General features: G+C 44.9%; 1 protein-coding gene across 1 annotated transcript; it reads right to left on the bottom strand.

The window, feature by feature from the left end:
* Window positions 1–4103: 4103 nt before the first annotated feature.
* LOC146035942 (cytochrome P450 2C29-like) lies at window positions 4104–24861 on the bottom strand. The gene is made up of 9 exons (XM_083159665.1): window positions 24594–24861; window positions 21540–21702; window positions 16214–16363; window positions 14544–14704; window positions 12086–12262; window positions 9240–9381; window positions 6599–6786; window positions 5579–5720; window positions 4104–5218 (listed from the first exon to the last, which is right to left on the bottom strand). Exons 1-9 carry the CDS (start codon window positions 24768–24770, stop codon window positions 5037–5039), a joined length of 1482 nt encoding a protein of 493 aa, XP_083015791.1. The 5' UTR covers window positions 24771–24861; the 3' UTR covers window positions 4104–5036.
* Between the last annotated feature and the right edge of the window lie 1868 nt (window positions 24862–26729).

The raw sequence follows: 26729 nt of genomic DNA, 5'->3' as shown, positions 1-26729 counted from the left end.
TCATACCAGAAAGATATTTATTCTGTTTTTTTTCCAGCTGTCAGGAGTCTAAAATTCTGGGAAAATAAATGTTCAATGTTCACAAGAAGTATCAGGCCCCTCCTTTACTTCAAATTAAAATTAATTACATAATTAATTACAAATATGCATTCACCATTCTACTGTACATACCTCACGTACAGTCTAATCAAATGAAGTGGGTCTCCTGAAAAGGGACATGTCCTGAAGGTAATGTGCCAATTGCGAGTCGCTCCCCTGTTTACATCATTATGGGGTATATTCAATTAGTACTAAACTGCCATTTAGCTGAATCCATGCTTCGACTTATTAATTTTTTTTATGTTATACTCCAACCTGTCATAACCAGGTGGATTGGTGGAATAGCCGCCAATTTGCATGCTTTTTTCACAAATGGGGCCAAATTCGACAGGTTTTGTACCGTTCCCGACAATCTCGATCCGACTTTAAATAAAAACGGATTGAGGAGATGAGTCAGGAAGGATGGTGCTGTGTAAACAGCAGCAGCTCACCCTTCATCATCCTCCCACCTCCCGGGCTGGGTGAGCAACAGCAGCCAAATCACACAGTCAAATTTGTTGGCTCAAATCCGACAGTCGGATTTGTTGGCTCATATCCTACAGTCGGGTTTGTTGGCTCAAATCCGACAGTCGGGTTTGTTGGCTCAAATCCAACAGTCGGATCAGGCCACATTGAACACATATTGTCGGATCCATTCCGACAAATGCCTGTTGGAATGGATCCGACTCTAATTGAATATGTGCCTATGTTGGGATGCCCAGCTCTCTGTGAGCTGTGGCCATGCTCCCAGTCCTTCTACCTCCTGTGGCTAGACCCTGTTCACACAGCACCTATTCCCCTCTGCTCAGAGCAATGTGTGATAGGTGGCCTCCCGACTAGAGTGTCCATGTCGATGTACGTTTACTTAGACACCAAAAAATCATGAAAAACTCACACTGACCTTTTGACTGACGACCTTGCCTATGTCGACCATAAGCTGGTGTCAACCTTTTGGCAGTGTCAACCTGAGGTATAGCAACAATTTGGTGTTGGCCTAGTCACTGCCGTCCGTTAGTGGTCGACCGAGACATTGTCTGTCATCTATACCGTAACCATTGAAACCTATTACCGTAACCAGGGATGCTTAAACCACTTTTGCATTGTTGACTAGTTCCTCAAACGAGTACACCAATTATCCACAGTTTGTAAAATTGTACACAAATACTGTATAACCAGAAATATTAATTTAATAAAGTTGGGATGGTTCAACCATGGAGCCTGATTGGTGTTTAGAAGTTAAGTAAAAAAAACAAAAACAAACCCCTGCTGCACTGCCGGTGGGGTAGATGTAACATGTGCAGAGAGAGTTAAAGTAGATTTAAGTGGGGCATGTTCAAACTGTGTTAGACATTGTCTTCCTGTGACCAGTAGTGGTATAAACATGCAGTAATTTAAGATGCTGTGACATCACTTGCCATTTCTTTGGGTATGAATCTACCAATCAACACATTTTATTTCTGCACAGCAAGGTAACCTTGGTCCCAGTCATTTTTTTACTGAAGCACTATCATAATGGCATAGGTGGACATATTTAAGTCCATGTGTAGTAATCAGCACAGGAAACAAAGACTCTGGCCCTTCTGTTAAATGAGTCTCATTGCGCAAGGAAATAATCTGGCAACACGTGATACTAATCCTGTACTTTCTTCTGATCTGGACAAATATTTATAAAAGAAATACATTTGATACAGGTCATACAAGAGTTCACAGGTTCCCCAAACATGGCCAGTGCCCAATTATCACAACTTCAAAACAAATATGTGTGTACAGCGCAGCCAGGCTGGCAACAGAGGAGTTGGGGTCTGGTGCACTTATCCACATTTTGCAATTAAACTCCAGGTTTTTAGGATAGCCATGCTTGAGCAGAGGAGACTTAATAAGTATCTCAGTTCATCTGATTTAGCCATGTGGACTTAAGCATGAATATTCTTAAAATATTTTTATAACCTTTTTCCTTTTTTTTTATTTTATTATTTTTTCCTTTCCACCAATTCCTCTTCAAATAGAATTAATCTTTCATTCGTATATACATGTTTAGTTTTTTGCCTAGCGCTCTTATCTCACCAATATAACCTGGGGAGATATGTAATAGGATGCGATATTTAAGAAGTGCGATTTTTTTGGTAAAAAACGGCACGTTTACCAAAAATCGCAGATGTACAGTTGGATCGCCTCTTGCTATTGCAGGGGATGGCGGAAGATTCACCAGCCGCCATCCCCCACCAGCCGCCGTAAGGGGATGCGCGCACACGAGATGCGCGCACGTCACCTTAAAACGGGGCTCCCCCCGGCTCCCCACCGCCTCGCCGGTGGTCGCCCCGGGTCCCCACCGCCTTGCCACACACCCCCTAACCCTATCCGTCTCCCTGAAGCGGGGACGGACAGGGTTCCTGTCCCCCCGCCGACGGGAAACTGAGACGCACGCGCCTCTCCGCCGGCAATCGGCAGCAGACAGATTCTGGCGCTGGTGAAGCAATAGCAAGAGGCGCTCCATCTGTAGTAGTAAGTGATTTGTGGTAGACAAAAAAATTGTACATTCAAAATTGCATCCAGATGATTTCTCATAAAAAATATCAAAATCGCAAATGTAATAGGATTTTCAAATCGCACCCTAAACATGACCAAAAATCACCAGAGAAATAGACCTGGTTCTGGCTGGTGAGTTTGACAGAACCATGGGGGCAATTCAGACCTGATTGCTCAAGTCTGATTTCACCCCTGGTGCCGATGGAGGGGGTTTGCGTATGCGCATGTGTGAATATGCACATGTGCAAACCCTGACGCCACATCACATGACATCAGCTGGCGGTGTTTACCTGCTTGCTAGGCAGCAAATATATGCATCCTAGCAAGCCGGTCTGAATCAGGCCCCTGTTACAGATTATTGAGATTCGTGCATGGCTCTGGCCAAAAAAAGTGTTTACAAATAGGGGGGGTGTCCCTCCGGAGCATAACCATGATTATTCCATTGGCCGCCTAGTGGCCAGTCAGGAGCCAAATTTCTCGGCTCCTGATTGCCCGCTAGACGGCCAATAGAATCATTCTGAGGAGAGATGCTGAAGATGAACCTTCCGGTCCTCTCCAGTGCGATGGTGCCGAGTGATCATTTTTTTTTTTCTTCAAAGTACCGGAGGACTACTGCAGGAGAGAAGAGGCCAGATCTACGCCGGAGGAGACCCGTGAGTAGATTTTCCTTCCACAAGTCCCCTATGGATTTCGGCGGACCCCTGGACACCAGACCCCTAGACACCGGAGCCGGACCCCTGGACCTGGACACCGGAGCCGGACCCTGGAGCCCCAGGACATCAGGACACCAGACCCGGGGACCTACCTACGGGCTCAAGTAAGGTAAGTATCAGTATGTATGGGCTTTGGATGTATTAAAGTTTTATTTTTCATGTGTCAGTGTGTGGTTTTTTTACTATTTCTATTACTATGGAACTTCAAGTTTCAGCGGGCCCTTTAATGCCCCACATGCTGGGACTTGTGGTTCTCCAAGTCCCAGCATGCGGGGGAGGCTTGCTGGGACTCATAGTTCCACAGTTTTAGACAATGGTTTATAATTCTATCTTTTTACACTTTATCAGCCCGGTGGCCACCGCTCCAAGGTCACCAGGGACAGCACCAGGCTTCAGCCTGGGCAGGTAAGTTCTATAGGGGGGACCCCTTCATTGGGTCGGTCCCCACTCCCCCAGGACCCCTGCCCAGGCTGACTGGTCAGTAGGGTTAATGTTTTGGCCGCGGGACCTTATATAATAAGTGTCCCCCCCACTGTGACATTACCCTGCTGGCTGGTTGGGCCTGGTTCTTGAAATACGGGGGACCCCGGGGGGGGGGGGGGGGGGGCGACTCCATTTTCTTTAATTTTTTTTACACTCTGCAGCCTGCACGGATCAGTGAAGGCTGCAGAGTATTAAAAATAGAAAAAAAAAATATTTCAACATTTAAACCAGACTGTTTGAATTGCAAAAAAAAATTATGTATTCATTTTCTTCACTATGTCTAAATTCAGCTGCTGATTCACGTTTTTAATATTATAACTTTGTATTTATTAATGTTTTGGATATATTTGAAACAATTGTCAGATACCTAATGGTGAATTAATGCATAGGGTCTGATTATGAGTCGCCCCACAGCCGATGTCGCCCACACTGTCGATGTTGCACGCTGCTATTTTTTTTATTCTGTGCATGTATCTTCATCACATTGCGTGATCAGATATCAGATGTACAAAGAGACAGAGCTGTGACTGAGGAACAACTTGTGGGTGGCTGCCCCATACTGTAAAGATGCCTATAGAGGTACATATGACAGACTGTGTTCAGTCATTGTGGGACAAGTGAAATACAATGGTTTGGCCTGGATGGTCACCATAATCTTGTATATACTGTTGCCCATTATATTGGGTAAAAGGAACATCTGAAAGTGTTGAGGTAAGGCCAGTGGCATAACTATGAAAAAATCCCCATCCTGCCACAAATCTTTTGCGTGTCGTCCCCCCCAGCGCGACCCCAACCCCTGCGCCCCACCTCGACCCCCCCAAACCCCTTACCCCTCCACATAGTGCCGCTGCGTCTGCCCTGGGACCTTCCGTCGGCGAATCAGTCTGCGCTGTGGCTCTCCGTCTCCCTGCTCTCCCGGCACCTGCTGTCATAAAAAACATGTCACTCAGAAAATGGCTGCCCCGTACAGCAGACCGTTTTTAAGGATGCTCCTCTAGCATCCTCAAAAACGGTCTGCATTATGGGGGAGCCATTTTCTGTGTTTCACATTTTTTATTGCAGAAGGAGCTGGGAGAGCTGGGAGAGCAGGGAGAGGGAGAGCCGGCGAAAGGTCCCGGGGCAGACGCAGCAGGTAACAATAGCACCGCAGCCCCCCCGGCACCCTCCCCTTCCAAGCGCCTCCCCGCCACCGTGGGGCTATGGGGCGATAGTTACGCCACTGGGTTAGGCTACATGTTAGTAGTGGTTCATGTAAAGCATGTAAGGTCGGGGAACATTGCTGCCACTGTTAGGAACGGGAGAGATGTCAATGTCTTCAGGCTCGGTGTCGGATTTCAGATCAAACATCTGCAGAATGGACGTGAGGAACAGGAAAATCTCCATCCGTGCCAGGCCTTCCCCTGGGCAGATTCTCTTACCTGTGGAAGCAATAAAACAGGATTGTGAGGAGCAATACAAAGGTTAAAAAAAGGCATACACTGTATATATACACACACACACATTTACAGCTGTAAATTTCACAATTTACAGCTGTTTCCATCAAAACAGATCCGACTTTTAAAAAATTTGGATCTGACAGCCTTCAATGCTGTCAGTATGGCAGCATTGTATAGACAAGTGCCGCTATTTCCAGCATAAATAAAGGCACAGATTGAATACCCCCCAAAATCTAATAAACAGAATTACTGTGCACTACACTACTGTATCTGTACAGTAAGTGCAGTTCAACAGTAAATGCATTTTATGGTCAACAAACATTATACAGTATTGAATATCACCTATAGAGAAGGGGATGAAGGCTTCAATTTTCTTCACATTGCCCTGATTATCTAAGAAATGTCCAGGATCAAATTTCTGTGGATTCTTGAAATACTTTTCATCTTTCAGGATGGAGGTCAACATGGGGAATACGGTTGCACCCTAGAAAACAAATGAAGCAACTTTACATTTAACATAAAGACCACAACTAAGAAAATGTCCTGTTTAATAAAGTAATTAACCCTTTGGGGGGTGTTCAAGCTTGAGTCGCGGCTGTCGAGATGGCCTGACAGCCGTGACCCTGTCCCAAGAATTTGCAGGCAGGATTCAATGTCCCGCCTGCAGTGGGACGAGAAGGGGGCGTGGCCGCGAGCTGCGGCCAAGAAGAGGCGAGCTGCAGCCTGGATCTTGTCAATTCCCAGCCGTTCTTGGCAGAACAAGCCCGACTGCTTGTGGAGTCTTGCTCGTTCTGCCGAGATCCCCTGTTCAATGCTGTCGGGGAAGACAGCATTGAATAGGGCCCCGCAGCCACCCCCCCCCCCCCCCCCCCATCGGGAGATGGCTTCGGGAGATTGAATATCCCACTTTGAGTGCCAACATGTCTGTGAGCGATGCGCAACATATCCACTAAAAATGCCAGCATTACTCACATTTGTTATATAAATTCAAATGAAAAATCTGTAAAAAAACATTATTTTTCCTATATAAGGTCAACATTACAGGTCATTATGATGAATAAAAATGTTTGATTGCCAATTTTCACACCTTTTTTGACAAAATCACTTGTCACTCAAAAATAATCAGCTTAGTTAAGAAAAACTTTACATGGGAATCGTATGCTAGATGCTAGTTCCAATATTACATGCCATAATTTAGATGGCATCAGAAGCCTTCAGAGAAATGCTATAGGATATAATGGGACGACAGAAGTCCATAGATAACTATTTTTAGATTTTGAAACCTGTATGTTGATGTGTTCTAAAAATCATTCCCAGACATCCATTCTGCTATGTGTGATGACTTAGCTATCGGTTCCTGACCTTTGGGATGTGATAGCCTCTCAGCTTTATATCCTGGGTGGTTGAATGTGGGAGTCCAAGTGGTGCAATATCTGCAAATCTCTGGACTTCATGGATCACTGCATCTGTGTACGGCATTCTGAGCCTATCTTCCACCGATGGACAGCGACTCTGGCCAACCACACTGTCAATTTCAGCTTTGATCTTTTCTGTTGGAAATTAAAAATCAATCAGTATAGTTTTTATCACATAATAATATCACATATGCACTTCTGTATTTTACTGTTTGTAGGAGGGTAAAATGATTATTGAAATGTTTGCATCTTAGTCACAATGTGTGAGATCATTCATTTTCTGATGTGACACAATGTGTTACATATCTTCAGTTCACAGTCTCTACGCTATTGCCCTTATTCAGATCTGATCGCAGTACAAAGTTGTTCTCAAAATGGGCAAAACCATGATGCACTGCAGTTGGGGCAGATGTAACATGTGCAGAGAGAGTTAGATTTTGTGGGGTGTGTTGACACTGAAATCTAAATTGCAGTGTAAAAATAATGAAGCCAGTATTTACCCTGCACAGAAACAGAATAACTTACACAAATCTAACTCTCTCTATACATGTTACATCTGCCCCACCTGCAGTGCACATGGTTTTGCCCATTTTGAGAACATATTTGTACGGCAATCAGATCAGATCTGAATAAGGGCCTAAACGCCATATGTCAATGAGTATATACAGATGGATGAATGCAATTAGGACGCTGACCGACAGTATACCAACTGCCATAATCCCGACTGGTAGGAGCAACTAACCTGACCCTTCCTTCCCTCAGCCTAACCCTCCCCTTCCCTAGCCTAACCCTTACTCTCCACCAGCATTCTGACCCCACCTAGCATTTGGGATTCCGGCATCTGCATTCTGGGAGGTGCCGCGATTCCAGCACCCGGTCTTCTGAACACCAGGATCCTGTCCGTTTATGTGCATGTGCAGCTGCATTGTGCGAGCAGCCACGGCAAATTGATTATTCGCCGGCCCACTCACAAAGAGCAGTGCGGGTAGAGGGCATGGGGCGATGGGCCGTGGTCGCATACATGGGAATGCCCAGTGTTTCATGGGTGTTCCCATGAAAACACAGGGCATTCCCATGGAAATCATTATATTGTGTCAGTTTAAAGCGGTCAGCATTCTTCCATTGACATGTTTCCTGTCGACACACTGACTGTCAACAACATGAATATTTTATCTATTTTAAATAATATGCAATATGTTTTTAGTGTATCTTATGCTCCAGAGAGAGCTGCTGTTCTCTCTTGGGGCCTTATTCTAGTTCACTCTTTCTGACAAAATCCTTCTTAGCTGGACAAAACCATGTGCACTGCAGGTGGGGCAGATGTAACATGTGCAGAGATAATTAGATTTGGGTGAGTTATTTTGTTTCTGTGCAGGGTAAATACTGGCTGCTTTATTTTTACACTGCAATATAGATCTAACTTTGAAGTAAACCAACCACCAAAATCTTATTCTTTCTGCACAAGTAACATCTGCCCCACCTGCAGTGCACATGGTTTTGTCCATCTAAGAAGAATTTTGTCAGAAAGAATGAACTAGAATAAGGCCCCTGGTTCTAAAACATCATGGACACTGGTGTATATCCTGATGCAGTCCCTGACACTGGGCACGCCCCCTCACGGCCCAGGAATACCTATTGTAACTACATAGATCCATGCCGTTTAGGTCTGCATCCTACGGACCACTGGGATGTGTGTACAGTGCATCTTGGACTTAATGTCTTAAATTCATCTGAATCAGGCCCAGTGTGATTTGATATCCAAGTCAAATTAATCAAATTAAACTATATTAACCAAAAAAAAAAACTCCCCAAGGGTTTCAAATTGAAGTGGCACTGACTCAATGGCAGCTTCTCTGCTATGCACACAGGGCAGAACCACATATTGTGCTGTCCTAGTTATGCCACTGCTCTAGAACATAAAAAAAAAAATTGAATGCAATATGGCAACAATGTTAGAAAATACATCATTTTTGGTACAATTTTTCTATTAAAAAGTTATTAGAGAGCACTTGCTTAAGTTAATTAGAGGAACCAGGCCAAAGGGAAATCGAGATGTTCACAGTACTGTAATACTGTATTACATAATGTATAATTCATTTATGTGGGGTACACACCAGGACAATATGGCCCAAAACTAGTCAATTTAGATACAATCTCGACTCATTGTATGTAAATTGGCCATGTTTTGGGCCATTTCAGTGTCCTTTTGATGCGATCCCGATCCGATGTGCGGCCCCGCGGGTCGGTCGGTCTTTTCTGAGATCCTACCTGCTGCAGGTAGATCTCAGAAACGACCATTGCAGTGGGTGGGGGTCGTGATCGGATCGCGATCACATCAGCCGCATTTTCGCAGCGGGTCGGCGGCGCCGTCAGCTCGTGAGCGGGTCGTACGTTCCTGTGACGACCCACTCACGAGCACAATCGTCCTGGTGTGTACCGGGCATTACAGTACTGTATAGGTCTAGTTTCCATGAATAAGCAAAAATGTAAAGCATGTAAATTCTTCTTATATTTGTGGTTGTTTTACTGCAGATACGATTGATTGGCAGATATTAACTTCTATCATATTGAAAGATGGGAACACTTACTTTTAATATCGGGATATTTTAGCAGGATGAGTAATGCATATCTCAGTGTTGTGCTGGTGGTTTCTGTCCCAGCAAAAAACAGATTCAACACAGTAACAAACATATTTTCATAATCAAATTCTGTAGTAGGGTTATCTTTCTCCTGGTGATGGGGAAGAAGAAAAGGAAGAAAAAGGGACAAAACGAAGCAAAAATCAAGATGAACAAGCAGAAGACCCTATTATATTGTCATGTCTGAAAAGCATTTGTTAAAAATATTGAGCTAAACTGCTATCATTGGCTATTGAGGCTATAATTGACTAATCACAATGGCGGCTCCAGAGGATGAGCTGCAGCACAGTACACAATTCAAAAAGGGGAGAAACACCAACCGCTATTGAGTCAGTTTGCAGTTGCTGGGCCTCCCTTATTTGTATTTTGAACTTTACTGCAGCCCTTCCTCTAGAGCCTCCCCTTCTAATAAGTAGAGATGGGCGATCACCCTTCTGATTTGGTTTTGGAAAAAAAAACCTCAAGTGTTTTGGCTTGGATTTCAGATTTAACATTGGGTTTTGGATTTTAGAAATAATGCTGGCCACACATCAGATCAACTTTCCTCCAACCATCCAAATAGTTGGTTGGTTGGACTGAAAATCTGGTACTGTATGGGGTCAAATGCCAATAAGCAATTTGCTCACAAACTCAGGAGAATGGACAAAAACATTCAGTGAAATTGTTTAAATCAAATAGGTCCAACTACATTATTTATTTATTTATTAACAGTTTCTTATATAGCGCAGCATATTCTGTTGTGCTTTACAAAGGAGACAGTGATACAACAAACAGGGTATTTACAGACAGTCAAAATGTAGGGGGGCCTGCTCACAAGCTTACAATCTATAGGGAAATAGGCATTGATACATAAGGATAGATACTATATTCTTTATTGCATCGATTCCACCAGAATGCAAGGTTCTGTGACTGGTTCTGGAATTTCATAAGCTTTCCTGAAGCTTTCCTGTTGACACTGTGATCAACAGTGTCAAAAGCAGTAGAGAGATCTAGAAGAATTAGTAATGAATAGTGGCCTTTAGACTTAGCAGTGACCAGATCATTCATAACTTTAGTCAGTGCTGTCTCTGTGGAGTGTTGGGCACGAAAGCCTGACTGAAGCGGGTCCTGTAAGTTGTGCGAGTTAAGAAAGCGTGTGAGGGGAGTGTAGGCAAGTCTTTCAAGTTGTTTGGAGGTGCATGGAAGTTGAGAAATGTGACGGTAGTTTGAGAGAGAACTTGGATCAGAATTCTGTTTTTTCAGAATCGGAGTAATAACTACATGTTTGAACAATGAAGGAAAGACACCAGTAGAGAAAGAGAGGTTACAGATTTTAGTTAAGATTGGGATGAGCACAGGAGACAGAGATTTTCTTATTTGCGAGGGTATAGGGTCAAGAGGAGAGGTAGTAAAGTGGGAGGAAGAGAAAAGTGCAGATTGATCCCACTTAATCTTCATTCGTGGGATCAAATGAAGTAAATGCGTCAGAGGGCTCAGGTATGGAATTGAGCATATCACCAACTGATTTGGAGCATACCAATTCGTCTCTGATCTTGTCAATCTTATCCCTGAAGTAAGAAGCAAGATCTTGAACATGAATAATGGCTGGTGGCTTGGGTGACGGAGGGTTGTAAAGGGATTTAAATGTATTAAAAATACGTTTTGGGTTAGAAGCTTGAGCAGAAATAAGAGTTTGGAAATATGTTTGTTTGGCAGTTTCCAGGGCATAACTATAGGACTGGCAGATCCATCCATTGGACTGAGAGTTTTATGCCATTTATGCTCAGCTTTGCGTGAGATATTTTGTAGGTGTCTCGTTAATTTAGAATGCCACGGTTGGCGCCTAGGTCTACGTGGAGTGTGGTGTGTAACTGGAGCCACTTCATCCAGGGCTGTTTTGAGAGTTAGGTTTAGTTGTGATACCGCCATCTCAGGGGTACTGAATGCAGAAATAGGAGCAAGCTGTTGTTGCCGTGGGGAGGTAAGTACTTGAAAATTAATATCATTAATATTTCTGCGGGCTTGAGGTGGATTAAATGATTTCTGTGTTTTTGAGTTAGAAGTACTGGAGGACAGCATGCAGGAGACAAGGTTGTGATCTGAGAGAGGGAAAGGAGTATTGGTGAATTTAAACACTAAACACAGCTTAGTGAATATAGATCAAGGCAGTGGCCCTCCCGATGAGTAGAGGAGTCAGTCCATTGGGAGAGGCCGAGAGAGGAGGTTAGAGAGAGTAGTTTGGAGGCATGAGCAGCAGATTTTGGGCTATCAATAGCAATGTTGAAGTCACCATTGATGATGGTTGAGATGTGAAAGGAAGTGAGGGAGCCAGGCAGAAAAATCTTCCAGAAATGGTGTTGGCTGCCCAGGTGGGCGATAGATAGCTGAAACTATTACATTGTCTGAGTGACAGTTGTTGTTGTCCATTTTTTTTTATTTGGGAAACAAAAGGCTTAATTACAAATTACATTTGCTCCTATCCAGTACCAGGTTTTTATTCCATCCAACCAACTAGTTGGATGGTTAGAGGAAAGTTGGTCTGATGTGTGGCCAGCATACGTCTAAATTACATACAGTAATATCAGCTAATTGTATTCATTTTCAAGAAATCCACAACCAAAAATCAGAATTCAAATCTAAGCTCTGTTGACCTTTATTGGTCGACCAAATGTATGTTAGCTTTCACAGAGTCGACCTAGTAACAGTAAACCGGTATTTACACCAAGGCTGTATAACAGTGTCGGTCAAGTAAATGTCAGTAATTCAGCTGTAGGTAAATCATACTGATCCCCCCCCCCCCCCCCCCAAGAACATACCTGCCCCATCTTTATGAGAAAGCAGTCAATGAAATCTCTTGGACAGTTTTCATCTAATGTCCTCTCATGTAATTTGACCTTTCCTATCACATACTCTTTCAGCTTGTCAAAATTCTTAAACGCCTTATGGTGGCTCCCCGGGAAGTGGATTAGGAGGTCAGGTGCCAAGTTAATGATCTAGAAAGAAAAAAAATCTTTTGAATACACATATGAATTTAGTACTGTGATTTTGTTAAATGTTTCACAAGACCCAATAGTAAGTAAGGGCCAGATGTATCTTAGGTTAGGCTGCGGGGAGGGAGGGTAAGAGCTAGACAATTTGAAGGGTAGGGTTGGGTCAGGCTGTAGGGTGGGGGGTGGTGGGTTATATTCAGGGCTGGCGCCACCACTAGGCAGCTTTAGGCATTTGCCTAGGGCGCCGGCCACTGGAGGGCGGCACTGAGTTGCTGGAAAGAAGCCGCACGCCGCGCAAGGAGCAGGTAAATAGCCTCCACCAGCCCATTTATCATCTCAGCCAGCCAGGGCACGCCACACTATCTCCAGGGAAAAGTATGTCTCCCGGCCCCAGCCACGAGTAGCCCACACCCCCATGTGTAGCAGGTCGGCAGCCGCCTGCAGCACTCCCTCCGCCCCTCCAGCATGGATGTCAGGCTCAGCACCGCGGAGGCTTCGGGTAGCTCCCGCACCTCCCTCCTCCCCATGGAGCAGGTCAGAAGCGGCCGCCTGCAGCACTACCCCCACAGCATGGACGTCAGCGGCGGCTTCAGCATTTTCTCATGAGGTGCCAGGTATGGGTGGGGGGCGGGTGGTGGAAGAGGTAGGGCATACACTGAAAATTTGCCTGGGGCGCTTAGGGACATTGCACCGGCCCTGGTTATATTCAGGCAGTGCGGTAGGAGGGTTAGGGTTAAGGTGCCCATACACTAGTAAGATTTATCTTCAGATCTGGCTGGTTGGAACAAAAACATGGTTATGGAAGAGTGACAGTTTGTCAGTTTTCCAGCATTTCCAAGCAAATGGTCAACTGTCATTTGCTCTCATCCATAACCAGGATTTTGTTCCAACCAGCCAGATCTGAAGATAAATCTGCGTGTGTATGGCCACCTTTAGATACAAGTGGGGAGCATTAACCTGGGGAGGGGAGGGGGGGGGGAGTTAGGCTCAGGAGGCAGGTACCCTTGTCAGGATTCCCTCCTTTTGCACAATATTGTATATAGATACTTTATTAAAATAGAGTATCAGTGTTATTTGAAGACAATTTATCTGTTAAAAATTGCCATTACTCCATTTTAAACCAGGTCTATTCAGAATGCGGTTTGCCAGCTTGTACTGACATAGCTTAAGTCTGCTCTAACAGCAAAATTGTGGCAGGGCATGCTAGCTTATGTAGTTCCACAGCCGCTGGAGAGCTCCATGTTGGATATCCCTGTGTAAAATAATGTGCAGCAGCAATCTACAGTACTGTACCTTGTTTTGTTTTCTGGATTTTGGAGATTTTTGGATAATAGGTGTCAAAATATGAATCCAGAAAGCCTGATTATTTAATTTAGAAATAGATAGGCCAGCGCTGGCTGTGTAACAAAAAGTTATACTATTCTCAATAAATTATATTTATTAACTATAATCATATATAATGTAAAAAGCAATAAAATATAACTAATAAAAATGTAAACAAAATATATAAAAATCAGAATAATTGTTGCAAGTGTCACATCTGTGCCTTCAACTGTGGTATATATTGTAGTAAAAGTTCAGTAGAATAAAGTCATATACTGATAAACCTGGGTATGGATTGTCAATATATTACCATTTGGATGATCCACTGATGTTTGGAGAATTTTTTTGGAATGGAGATCTACTCCCTTTTCTCCAATCATCAGTGAATCACCCAAATCATGGGTCTTCAAACTGTGGCCCTCCAGATGTTGTGGAACTACATGTCCCAGCATGCCCTGACAGTTTTGGCATGCTCTTATAGAATGTGGCAATGCATGTTGGAACATGTAGTTTCACAACATCTGGAGGGCCGCAGTTTGAAGACCCATGACCCAAATGGTAATACTGTATGTCGACAATCCATACCCAGTTTTATCAGTATATGACTTTATTCTACTGAACTTTTACTACAAAATATACAACAGTTGAAGTCACAAATGTGACACTTGCAACAATTTCTTCTGATTTTTATATACAATATTTTATTGCTTTTTATATTATATATGATTATAGTTAATAAATATAATTTATCATTGAGAACCGTCTAACTCTTTGTTACACAGTCAGTGCTGGCATATCTATTTCTATTTGCATTGTTTAGGGGATTGACCACCGCTGCCAGCTGCTGATAATTGTGCACCATACATCAACCTTTGTCTGATTGTTTAATTTGACTTTCACTATTATCTTGACGAACTGTTGTTATCAATGTGTTCTTGTACAAATATGGTTCTTTACCTACCTGAGCCCACGGTGAAGTCACAATTTTGAAGGTCTCCTGCATGAGTGCCAACAGAGACAGAAACTCCTTATCTTCATAGTCGAAACGTTCATCAAAGACTATAGAACAGATAACATTGGAGACTGCCAGGCTCAGGAGGAAGGTGGGATCAAATGGAACCCCTGAAATAAACAATAACTTTGTTTGTGCACAAATTGTACAGTAAAGTGAAAAATCAGAGGCTCATATAAAGTAAGTAAAATGAAGACTGTTTGCGTGGCTATGTTGAGCTACAATGTTGGCTGATAATACAGTCTCAGTCAGTACTACAGATGCATTTGGTTATGGCCTTGAACAGTACATATAAGATATATCGGGGAAATATCCTGATCCCCTGATAGCCTGCATGGGGGAATCTGACATTTGTAACATGTTTCATTTCCACAATTCCTAACTAGCCTACGATCGTTTCACCACTGCTTTATCCAGGCATCCTTGTTAAGCAGTGGTGAAACGATCATAGGCTAGTTAGGGTCACGGTCTGCTCTGTGTGTATGATGTAGCATAGAAAAGCATTAGTCTTAGTATATGTTTTTAGGTGATTAGAACCAGTGTTATAATGTCAGCGGCAGGATAGATTCATACACCATTTATGTACCATTTGTATAGCCGCATATTAGAACAAGCAGCATCTATATACACATGTACCCCATGTAGCAGGTGCACATGAGGCTCCGGTGATTACTAATATATAAAAATGACCATCAGATGCTCTAATATAGCCGTGTGAAAAACTCATGTCGACCTAATGACTGTCGACCTAAACCCATGTTGACCTTGGCACATGTTGACCTTAAGTCATGTCGACCTTGACCCATGTCGACCTTTAACCCTGTCGACCTTGGGGCCAGTCGACCTTCCGGGGTCGACCTAATGACTGTCGACCTAAGTGTGGTCTGACAGATGACCGTTTCCAGCCGGGGGGGGGGGTATATTTACCTGCTCGCTGGCATCCTGACAGCCAGTCATCTTGGGGTAAATTTACTAATATGAAAAACCTAGTTTTTTGCATTAGTATTTTCCCTACGACTGCATACGACTTTTTTAGTCGTATGCAAAGTCGTGTTCCGGAGGGGGATTTACAAAGCAGTCATATACGACTGCTGGTACTTATGTACTATCTGGGCGTCCGATTTAGAATCGGGCACATCGCATCGCATCGCATGCGACCATCGGATGCGATGCGATGACCCGATTTTTCCATAGGAATCAATGTTAAAATGGACTGAGTCCATTTTAACATGGAATTCAATGGGAAAAAGGCGTCCTTTTCATACCCCTACTATCCAAGTGGGCATGGAGTTGGATATAAACCTGTTGCGAGCGACCGAACCCGAAGCGTTGGTTGTCCATATCAACATCACATGTGAAGTATAATACACACCTTAGCAAATTTCCCCCAGTTTGTCTAAGGTCCTGCTTGGAGGGGGAGCCACAGAAGTGATATCAATGGCTTTCAATGAACTGATTCAAACTCGCAGGGGAGGAGAGGTGCCCCCTTGGGAGCAGAAGCCGTCGGCAGATGACTCCATTGCCTCCTAGAGATACATCTTTGAACCCAATTATTCCTATCTGGGACCTAGCTATACAGAGCACAAATAGAAGAACAGGACTGAAATTCGCCAACTGACCTCTTTTCTTCTGGATTTCCTCTGCCAGACACTTGGCCTCCTCTTGTACACGAGTCTCTAAACTTTTTTTTCCCATTCCGAAATTTCTCAAGGTACTAAGGGAGAACCTCCGCATCTGCTTCCATCGCTCGCCATTACTGAATATAACCCCTACATGTGGAGAAGTCACTGGAGTTATTAAAACTACTTTGCATTTATATATTTCTGGACACCATACTGTACCTCAAATCAAAATTTCTTCCCACTATTCTATATGTATTTAGCACTTACTGTCCACGAATTAGGCTTCACAATTCCAGATACTACAAAAATCATGAAACTGCTTACTTATTCCAAATACACAGGACTATTCAAACTGACACCCACTTACTATAAAAACAAAGCAAAAAACAATTCTGACTACTGTTTTGTGATCTAACACAATATAATAATAAATAATAAAATAAGGGCCTTATTCCGAGTTGCCAGTAATGCAGATCTTTTTGCAATTGAGCAAATTACGTCAGACTGCGCATGTTCTGCGATAGCAATGCACATGTGTCATGGTTCCTTCCAGTGCCGTCACTAGGGTTGGTGTCACCCGGTGTAGTAACTCATGGTGTCACCCCCCCAACTTTCTGGAAGAATGAAGATGGGGCGTGGCCTATCAGAAGGGGCGTGGCCTGTACCGTGATTGTATTGTGTACCTGCAGATTGCACATTTTAGTGAATTTTGTAATACCCATTACACATAAAGCCACATGCCGTAATGCCAATTACACATTATGCCCCACACCACGATGCTAATTACACAATACACCACACACTGTGATGCTAATAACACAATATGCCACATACCTTGATGCCCATTACACCCCACACTTTGATGGCAATTACCCAATGCTCCCCACGCCGTAACAGCGCAGCACGGATGGTGTAATGGTTAGCATTACTACCTCACATCGCTGAGGTCATGGGTTCAATTCCCACCATGGCTCTAACTGTGCGAAGTTTGTATATTCTCCCCGTGTTTGCGTGGGTTTATTCCGGGTACTCCCGTTTCCTCCCACAATCCAAAAATATACAGGTAGGTCAATTGGCTTCCAACAAAAATTAACCCTAGAATGTCTGTGTGCACGTATACATGTGATAGAGAATCTAGATTGTAACCTCCACTGGGGCAGGGACTGATGTGAATGAGCAACTGTACTCTGTACAGCGCTGCGGAATATGTATGCGCTATATAAGAAACTGTTAATAAATAAATAAATATCTCCTTCCACCCATTACACATTATGCCCCATACCATAATGCCAATTACACTGCACAATGTGATGCCCATTAAACATATTTATTTATTATTTATTAATAGTTTCTTATATAGCGCACACATATTCCTCAGCGCTTTACAGAGAATATATGAACATTCACATCAGTCCCTGCCCCAGTGGAGCTTACAATCTATATTCCCTACCACATGTACATGCACACACAGACATTCTAGGGTTAATTTTGTTGGAAGCCAATTAGCCTACCTGTATATTTTTGGATTGTGGGAGGAAACCGGAGTACCCGGAGGAAACCCACGCAAGTACAGGAAGAATATACAAACTCCGCACAGTTAGTGCCATGGTGGGAATCAAACGCATGACCTCAGCCCTGTGAGGCAGTAATGCTAACCATTACACCATCTGGGCTGCCCAAATATGACCCCACAGTGCCAGATATATATATGCCCCTACAGTGCCAGATACACATATACCCCCACAGTGCCAGGTATGCCCCCACAGTGCCAAGTATGCCCCCACAGTGCCAGATACACATATGCCCCCACAGTGCCATATATTCCCCCACAATGCCAAATACACATATGCCCCCACAGTGCCAGATACACATATTTCCCACCAGCAGAGTGCAACTCACCATTGTTCCTGTCTCCATCTGCTGCTGTTGCTGCTGTTGGGAGGGTGGGGCATGAGAGAGCACAGTACACGCCCCTCCTGCCCACACCCCAGTCCGGTGTCCCCCTGGCCTGCTGTCCTCTGTCTCCTGTGTCTCCTCTGCCGCTTCAGAGGGCGCGCTCAGCGCAGGGCGCATATCTCCTTCCCCCACACTGTGTCTATGAGTCTGTCCCTGTCAGACAATCATATCTCGCTTGCAGGCCGGCTCTGATTGGCTGCCGGCCCGCAAGCTCTGATTGACTTGCAGTGCCGCAGCAAGACAGGGACACTCATAGAAATGGTGAAGGGGAAGGAGATATGCGCCCTGCGCTGAGCGCTCCCCTCCCCTCCCCTCTGAAGCGGCGGCGGAGGAGGAAGATAGTGAGGGGAAGGAGAGACGCGCAATGCGCTCTTCTTTCTCCCCTCTAAATGGAACCACCGGCGGGTGCGGCAGCGCGGCTGATGTTGGTGTCACCCCAAAGACTGGTGACACTCAGTGCGGGCCGCACCCCCCGCACCCGCCTAGTGACGCAACTTCCTTCATATTCTCAGTGAGGACAGTGATGGAGATGTACTAAGCCTTGAAAAGTGATAAAATGGAGAGTGATAAACCACCATCCAATCAGCTGCACACTGTCATTTTGCAAACACAGCCTGTGACATGGCAGGTAGGAACTGATTGGCTGGTGGTTTATTACTCTACATTTGATCACTTTTTAAGCTTAGTACATCTGGTCCATTATGACAGGACGTGGCCATTTGTGAAAGGTAACGAGGAGTGGCATCAAAAACGCAGCAGCAATCATATATGCAGAGAAACATGGTCCCTGCATTGCTACTACCATGGTCAGTCTGTGTAGCCTTTGGTGGACAGGACAGAACTTACTATACAACACACCATCAACTTCCAATCCACATGCTTTTTTTGAGACCGGACCAGCTTACGCCACATCTCTTCAGTGTGATTTGCCATCCCTCTACCACTCCTAAGGGGTTCCCACAGCCTACCTAGGTAACCTTCCACAAATAGCCTGGGAGTGCTAAATTTCATTATAGTTCCATTGGGGACCCCTTTATATTTTCAATGAGGCAATACATTAAAAATTCCGGTCTCTCAAGCGGGCTCTGACGAATACAGTACCGTAACGACTGTTTTATATAGTGATTTTCTCCAAGCAACAGCAATTGCAATATTTTTAATAAAAATTCTTTGATATTCTATTTATTTTTATAATTGTATTGTTTTTGGCATGCATTTACTTTTTTTAATTACTAATGTTAAATAACTTCATTTTACCTATATTAATTGGGGTTGGGATAATTTGGTCTATTGCATTATGGTCGAAAGTCATTAGGTCGAATCCATTAGGTCGACATGCTAAAAGGTCGACATGACTCTAGGTCGACATGGGAAAAGGTCGACATGATTCTAGGTCGAAAGGTCATTAGTTCGACAGGTCATTAGTTCGACAAGGTCATTAGTTCGACATTGTCTATGTCGACATTCACAAGGTCGACATGGGTTTTTTTACTGTTTTTTTACCTGAATGTCAACACAGTCGACATGGACACAGTTTAAAGTGCACTGCATCCCCTCGCATCGCTCGCTGCGCTCGCAATGCGTCGGGCACGGTGCCTCGCTACGCTCGGCACACTATTTTATTCTCCCACCACGCCCTAGTGGATGGTAGGGCATGAAATACCGCCTGTCGGCACATGTTGGCTCAAAAAACAGTGAAAAACTCCATGTCGACCTTGTGAATGTCGACATAGACAATGTCGAACTAATGACCTTGTCGAACTAATGACCTGTCGAACTAATGACCTTTTGAACTAGAATCATGTCGACCTTTTCCCATGTCGACCTAGAGTCATGTCGACCTTTTAGCATGTCGACCTAATGGATTCGACCTAATGACTGTCGACCATAATGCAGTAGACCAAATGACCGCATCCCATTAATTGGCACCTTTAATATTGAATAGCACTTATTTTACTATAGCGCAGTATACACCTTCCTATTTTTGTAGTCTGTGTAGCCATATATCTACTTGAGCAGTTGATGGTCCTCTGCCTTGCGTATAGGCTGTGAATATGAATGCAATTGCAAATGATTGTGCAATCGCTCTGTTGGGGGCCTCCTTCACTTGCTAATATTAGCAGTTTCTCCGCCTACAAAATTGCAATTGCATTAGCGTGAAACTCTAAATGACTATAGGCCCTGAAACAATTGCAGGATTCTAGTAAATCCTAAGCACATATTTCAGGTCAGTGAGAAGTCCTCAGGCTACAATGGGCTGCCGCGATTTACAGATGTCCATAGCTGCAGTGGGGCCAATATAACGCTGATATATGAATCTAGCACCATAGCATCCCCCGTAGAATCCTATGGAGGATGTGGCTGCGTGCGGGACTGGAGCCATCGCAACAGGTATAGGAGATTCCTGTTGCAGTAACTTCGGTACTTGTTTCCTAGCACGGCGCCCATCGAATCGCGTACCATAAGGCATACGATGGTATGCAATGCGATGCGATGTTACGTGATGACAGCCGATGTTATACAATTTTAAATTGTATACCATCGCATTGTATTCCATTGTATGCCATATACAATGGCATACGATTTAAAATTGTATAAGCACCCTAATGGGTGTTTTCAATGTTAAATGTGCACCCTATAAGATAATTAATTGTATAAGCACCATAATGGGTGCTTACAATGTTAAAAGCACCCCCACGCCACCCCCACTATCAACACCAACCCGAAGCGTGGTGAGCGCAGCGAGCCCACGAGGGGCGGCGGTACGCATCCTCCGACCTTTTCATACCCCCACTATCCACGTCGGCGCGGAGTTGGTTTTAGATAGTGTGGCGAGCGCAGCGAGCCACCTAGCCCGAAGCTTGGCGAGCGGACACCACACTATATAAAATCAACTCCACGCCACACTATATAAAATCAACTCCACGCCGACGTGGATAGTGGGGGTATGAAAAGGTCGGAGGACGTGTACCGCTGCGCTCGCCACGCTTCGGGTTGGCATTGATAGTGCGGGTGGCGTGGGGGTGCATTTAACATTGTAAGCACCTATTAGGGTGCTTATACAATTAAAAATCGTATAGGGGCTTATACAATTTAAAATCGCATCGCATGCGGGCATATGGCATGCGATGCAATGCAATGCGATGTCATACAACTTAATATCGTGGGCGCCGTGCTAGGAAACAAGTACCGTAACTTCTACTTACATTGGAAGGATACTTAATATTTGTGGCTAACTCCAAAAACAAAAGTTTTGGGGGAATTAGCTGTAAATATTGAATGGTAAATGGGCCCCATAGCTTTTAGATGTGGTTCTTATTTCTTTCTCCCCCTTTCTTCACAATGCACATAGTAACATATTTCTTACCATATCCCTTGAAAGCCTTCTCTGCAATAGCAGTTTTCCCCCGTTCACTGAACACCTCTCCATTGTCTACTAAAGCCTCTCTCACTACGTCGTACCCATTTAATACGACCACCGGATTCTGACCCAGGTATATCATGGATACAGGACCATATCGGGAGCCAAGCTGGGGAAACACAAGTTGGAAACTGAGTGGATTAAGGACCCATATATACTGTATCAGACACAGATAGTATGGATAAAAACGAGGTCATCTTTCAGTAGTGGAACTTGTGGGTGGTGAGCCCAGGTGCAAAAATATAATTTGGGCCCCCCTTCTCCACCCCAACCCAAGTTCATAATATGCAACATCGCAGTGAGTGAAAGGGGGAGGCAATGGATGACAGGGAGAGGCAAGGGGAGGCAGAGAGAGGCAGTGGGAGGCAGAGTGTGATAGGGAAAAACAGTAGGTGACAGGAAGAGGGTGACAGGAGAAACATTGGGCCCCATAGTCCTCCAGGGACCTGGTGCACCTCACCTCTTGCACCTATGGTAGTTCCGCCTCTGTCATCTTTATAATCAAATTAACTAGAAACCAGCTTTATATCGATAATCAAAGGTACTTTTGAAGAGGAAAACTATGCAGGGAGAAGGAAATTGAATACCTCCTACTATTTTAAAACCACTTATTGCATGTACTATACTAAACCTTAACAGCTAAACTATGTGGAAATAGTGGCTCCGACATTGGCCCAATATTTGAATGCTGTAGACTAGAAAAAAAATTTTTTTTTGCCACAAATGGAAGAATATATAATACCTTAATGAATCTCTACTTTGCAGTAGATTCACAGGGGCAATAGATGTTTTACTGTAGGCAATATACACTGCACCATGACATTATAACCATACTGTAGGTGGAGTCAGGGGGGCACTGCGGGAAGTACCCCTTGTCAATTTTTCTGCATTTTATACACTCTCCCTTCTACCCGTCTCCTTGGATGTCTCCCTGAGAGACAAAAATAGAGGTCAGTGCTCAGGAGGCATCCCGATCCCAGAAGCCTATGTGCCCCAGCCTCAGGGGGGTCTATGTACTAAGCCTTGGAGAGTGATAAAGTGGACAGAAATAAAGTACCAGCCACTCCTAACTACCATGTTCCAGACTGTGTTTTTAAAAAAAACTAGAGACGGTTGGTCGGTAATTTATCTTCATTGATTTTCTCTTTGTCTCTATCTCTCATGGGACTTCTATTGTGGAGAGTAATACCCCTTTCACACCAGCAAACGCAGGGAACCACCCGGGAATATAGCCCAGGAATCATGCCGGGCCATTCCCGGGTCGGCCCCTTTCATACCTGAAAAGTCCCTGCATTTTCTGGTGTGTGAAGGGGGCGGGAAGGAGGCCGGCAGGAGGTGGGGAGGAGGCGGGCAGTCGGCGGGGAGGAGGCGGACAGTCAGCGGGATGGTGGTGGAGGTGGGCAGGAGGTGTGTAGAATACTCACCCCGGTTGCTGGTCCTCCTTGCAGGCCAGGGATCCACACAGGCGGCGGGCACAAATGACGGGACAGCCGGCGGATGAAGATGACGCAGCTCTCCGTTGCCCTCATTGCCGCCGGAGAGCTGCGTCATCTTCATCCGCCGCATGTTCCGTCATTTGCGCCTGCTGCCTGTGTGGATCCCCAGCACACCGAGGACCGGCAACCCGGGTAAGTATCCCCTACCCCATTCACCCTGGCCGGGTCCCCGGGTTAAACCCAAGAACAACCCTGCTCCATAGCCCGGGAAATTATGCTGGTGTGAATGGGGTTTTAGTGTGATATTCAGAAAGGAAATGGCATTAGCATTGCTATGGAAGGAGGGGGCATAGCAAATATATGGAGAGAGCAGAGGGGAGCAATGGGACTACAATAGAAGGATGGGGTAGAGCAATATGGTGCCAAATGTAATACCCTTCAAGTTTGGTGGCAATGGGAGTTGCCTGCCAAACTCAGATGTTTTTTTAAAGGGGCAATCACTTACAAGGCATATTTTTGCCTTGTTAGTGATTTCCCCTGTAAAAAAGCATCTGAGTTTGGCCAGCATTCCGAACTTGGTTGGCATTCCGTTTGGCCCATAGAGAGAGAAGGCTCATTGGACAATTAGACTGCTATGATGGGCCTGTGAGATGTGAAGGGAGGGGGACTTATGGTGCAATGAGAGTGCTATGATGAGGTTAGTGAGATGTAAAGGGAAGGAGACTCGGTGCAATTAGACTGCTATGTTGGGGCAGTGAAATGTGAAGGTAGGGAGACTCAGAGTACAATAAGACTGCTATGGAGGGTCTAGTGAGGTGTAATGGGAGGAGGACTCAGGGTGCAATGAGACTACTATGGAGAGTCTAGTGAGATATGAAGGTAGGTTGACTGAGGGTGCAATGAGACTGCTATGATGGGGCAGTGAGATGTGAATAGAGGGGGTCAGGGTGCAATAAGACTGCTATTTTGGGGGACTGTAGTCATAATGTCAACACCACAATGTCGGCAGTATGTCAACATTGTTGAAATGTTCACATTAAACCTGTCGGCATCTGCAGAAGGCTGAACTGTGAAAAGTCGACGTTCATTCTTTCAGGTTGAGGAATAGGAGAATCAACAGATCAGGGCAGTGTGTTTTTCGACCTCTTCATATCTCTGTCAGAACCATTCTAAAACATATTACAGATGATCCATGTTGCATTGTGCCAATATAATTGTGATGATGTGACGAGAGAGCAGAGAACCCCATTCACTAGTATTTTCCTGAAAGCCTAGAGTATACCTCCCAACTTTTTCATTTGATGAATAGGGACCCGTGCGAGTGTACAAAAAGGGGGTGTGGTGTATAAAAATGAGGGCATGGTTTATGCAAATTAGACCACGCCCTGTTTTCAGCCACTGCGCCGCTGAATAGACGCTGTGCGTATGCCCCCCCCCCCAAAGTGGGACACTGCCGGCTGCGGGAGGGATGCGGGAACGTCCCCAAAAACCGGGACAGTCGGGAGGTATGCTGCCTGCAGTATATTGTCGGCCTTTTTATCAGCAGAAGGGAAGAATAACTGACCTGCACAAACTCCTTCACTATGTTCTTGAAATCAATCTGCAGGATGTTTCCCAGGAGAGGGAGGGGGTGAGGACCAGGAGGGGTCTCAGATTTCCGTCTCTTTCTCACCCATAGAGTCAGCAAGACTGTTATGCTGGAGATCAGAACCAGAGTCACAACAAGCCCGGCCACCTCCATATCTGTCTGTTACTGAGACCTCATTTAGACTTTAACCTGCAAACGGCTGTATGTCAGTTTGAGTTGTTTACAATCTCACATTTCTGAATCAGCTCTTGCTCTGTGTTTCAGCTCTGGGTAGTTGGGAAATCCCTCCTCCACATGGATCTGGCAATCATTCAAAGGCTTGTTTTGTAAGCCTAGAGTTACATAACTTTGTGTGTGTCAGACAGAAATGTCTGCATAAGTAATCAATTCAAGACGGTGCCCAGGGGCGGATTTCGGGATGACGGCGCCCCTAGGCACAACAATAACGCTGCCCCCCACCCCCTGTCTATTATTTTTATTGTTTACTTATAAGCCCTCATTTGGTAATAGCCAATATAATGGATTTATAAAAAAAGCCACTAACTGTCACATGTTCTTTTATTATGAATACATCCATTTACACTCTATGTAAGATGGAATATGGTACAGTACAGTGGATATTTTGCAGTTATTGGTACATATTGGGCTGACAATACTATCACAGGCATCCAAGTGCCGCCCCCAAACATGTGCCGCCCCTAGGCACGTGCCTCATGTGCCTAATGGGAAATGCGGCTCTGACGGTGCCGCAAACATTATCAGTCAGTGTCACAACAGACTTTTTTTTTTAATCCTTAACAAGAATATTCCCTCCATGTACAAAAGGTGACTTGCAGGGAATGTGAATGCAAAGACCGTTGTCCTGCAATATACATCCCAGGCAGATAAATGAATCTGCACCTAGCATAAAGTATTGGGTGTCCTGACTCCCGACAGAGATGTTGGGTGGTATGCATATAGAGCAGGCATGTCCAAACTGTGTCCCTCCAGCTGTCGTGAAACTACACATCCCAGCATGCCTTGCAATAGTTTATCATTCCCTAATAGCAAAACTGTGGCATGGCATGATGGGACTTGTAGTTCAGTGCTATATTTAGTGTTATGGTGTGTACACACGGTGAGATATGCCATGCGATGCGAGTCCTGATGCGATGAGATCGCATCGGGACTCGCATCGCATGGAATGCATGCAATGGCACAATTTTGACTATATAGTGCAGATCTGCACTATATATATTCAATGCAGCCAAGACTATCTGCCTTGCGATACATGAATGCGCAACAGGATCGCAAGCAGATCGCAAGGGTTAAAGCCCTTGCGATCTGCATGTGATGCCGACACGATGTTGACTATATCATCAACATCAGAAGGCATATCTCACCGTGTGTGCACACTCTAAGTTTTATTAATGCTTTGGGTAGTGGCAGAACTTGTGGGTGGTGAAACCAGGTGCAAAAATATAATTTGGGCCCCTCTCCTCTACCCCTACCCAAGATCACATTATGCATCACGGCAGTGGGTGACAGGGAGAGGCAGGGGGAAAACAGCGAGTAACAGTAAGAGGGAGAAAGGGGCAGCAGGGTTATGGTAAATGGTTAAATGGTAGAATGCAAGCCGGTGGAGGCAGTGTGATGCTCTGGACAATCTTCTGCTGGGAAAACTTGGGTCCTGGCATTCATGTGGGTGATACTTTGGCATGTACAGCACCACCTAAACTTTGTCGCAGGCCAAGTACACCCCTTCATATTCAGCAGGATAATGCCACACAGTAAACATTTTTCAGAAATGACTTGAGGTACAATACAAAGAATTCAAGGAGTTGACTTGGCCAACACATTTCCCAGATCTTAGTTTAATCAAGCATCTATGGGATGCTAAATGGGGGCGGATATTTTGTGGTGGTCCTCATAGCAGAAGAAGGGAGCCGGGACCAGCGCGTACTGAAGACACTGACAGGTAAAGTCTGTGGGGGGATAGCGGCGGGGCGTAACTATAGCACTGCAGCCCCCGGCGCCCGCACATGCACAGCGCCCCCCCCCCCCCCCCCCCCCCCACGGTCGCGGGGGCTGCGGTGCTATAGTTACGCCCCTGGGCCTACACAATATAAGGCA

The sequence above is a fragment of the Crinia signifera genome, chromosome 9 (genome assembly GCF_055691185.1).
Source record: "Crinia signifera chromosome 9, ASM5569118v1, whole genome shotgun sequence".
NCBI classification, from domain to species: Eukaryota; Metazoa; Chordata; class Amphibia; order Anura; family Myobatrachidae; genus Crinia; species Crinia signifera.
This window is presented reverse-complemented; position numbering and strand designations above follow the sequence as displayed.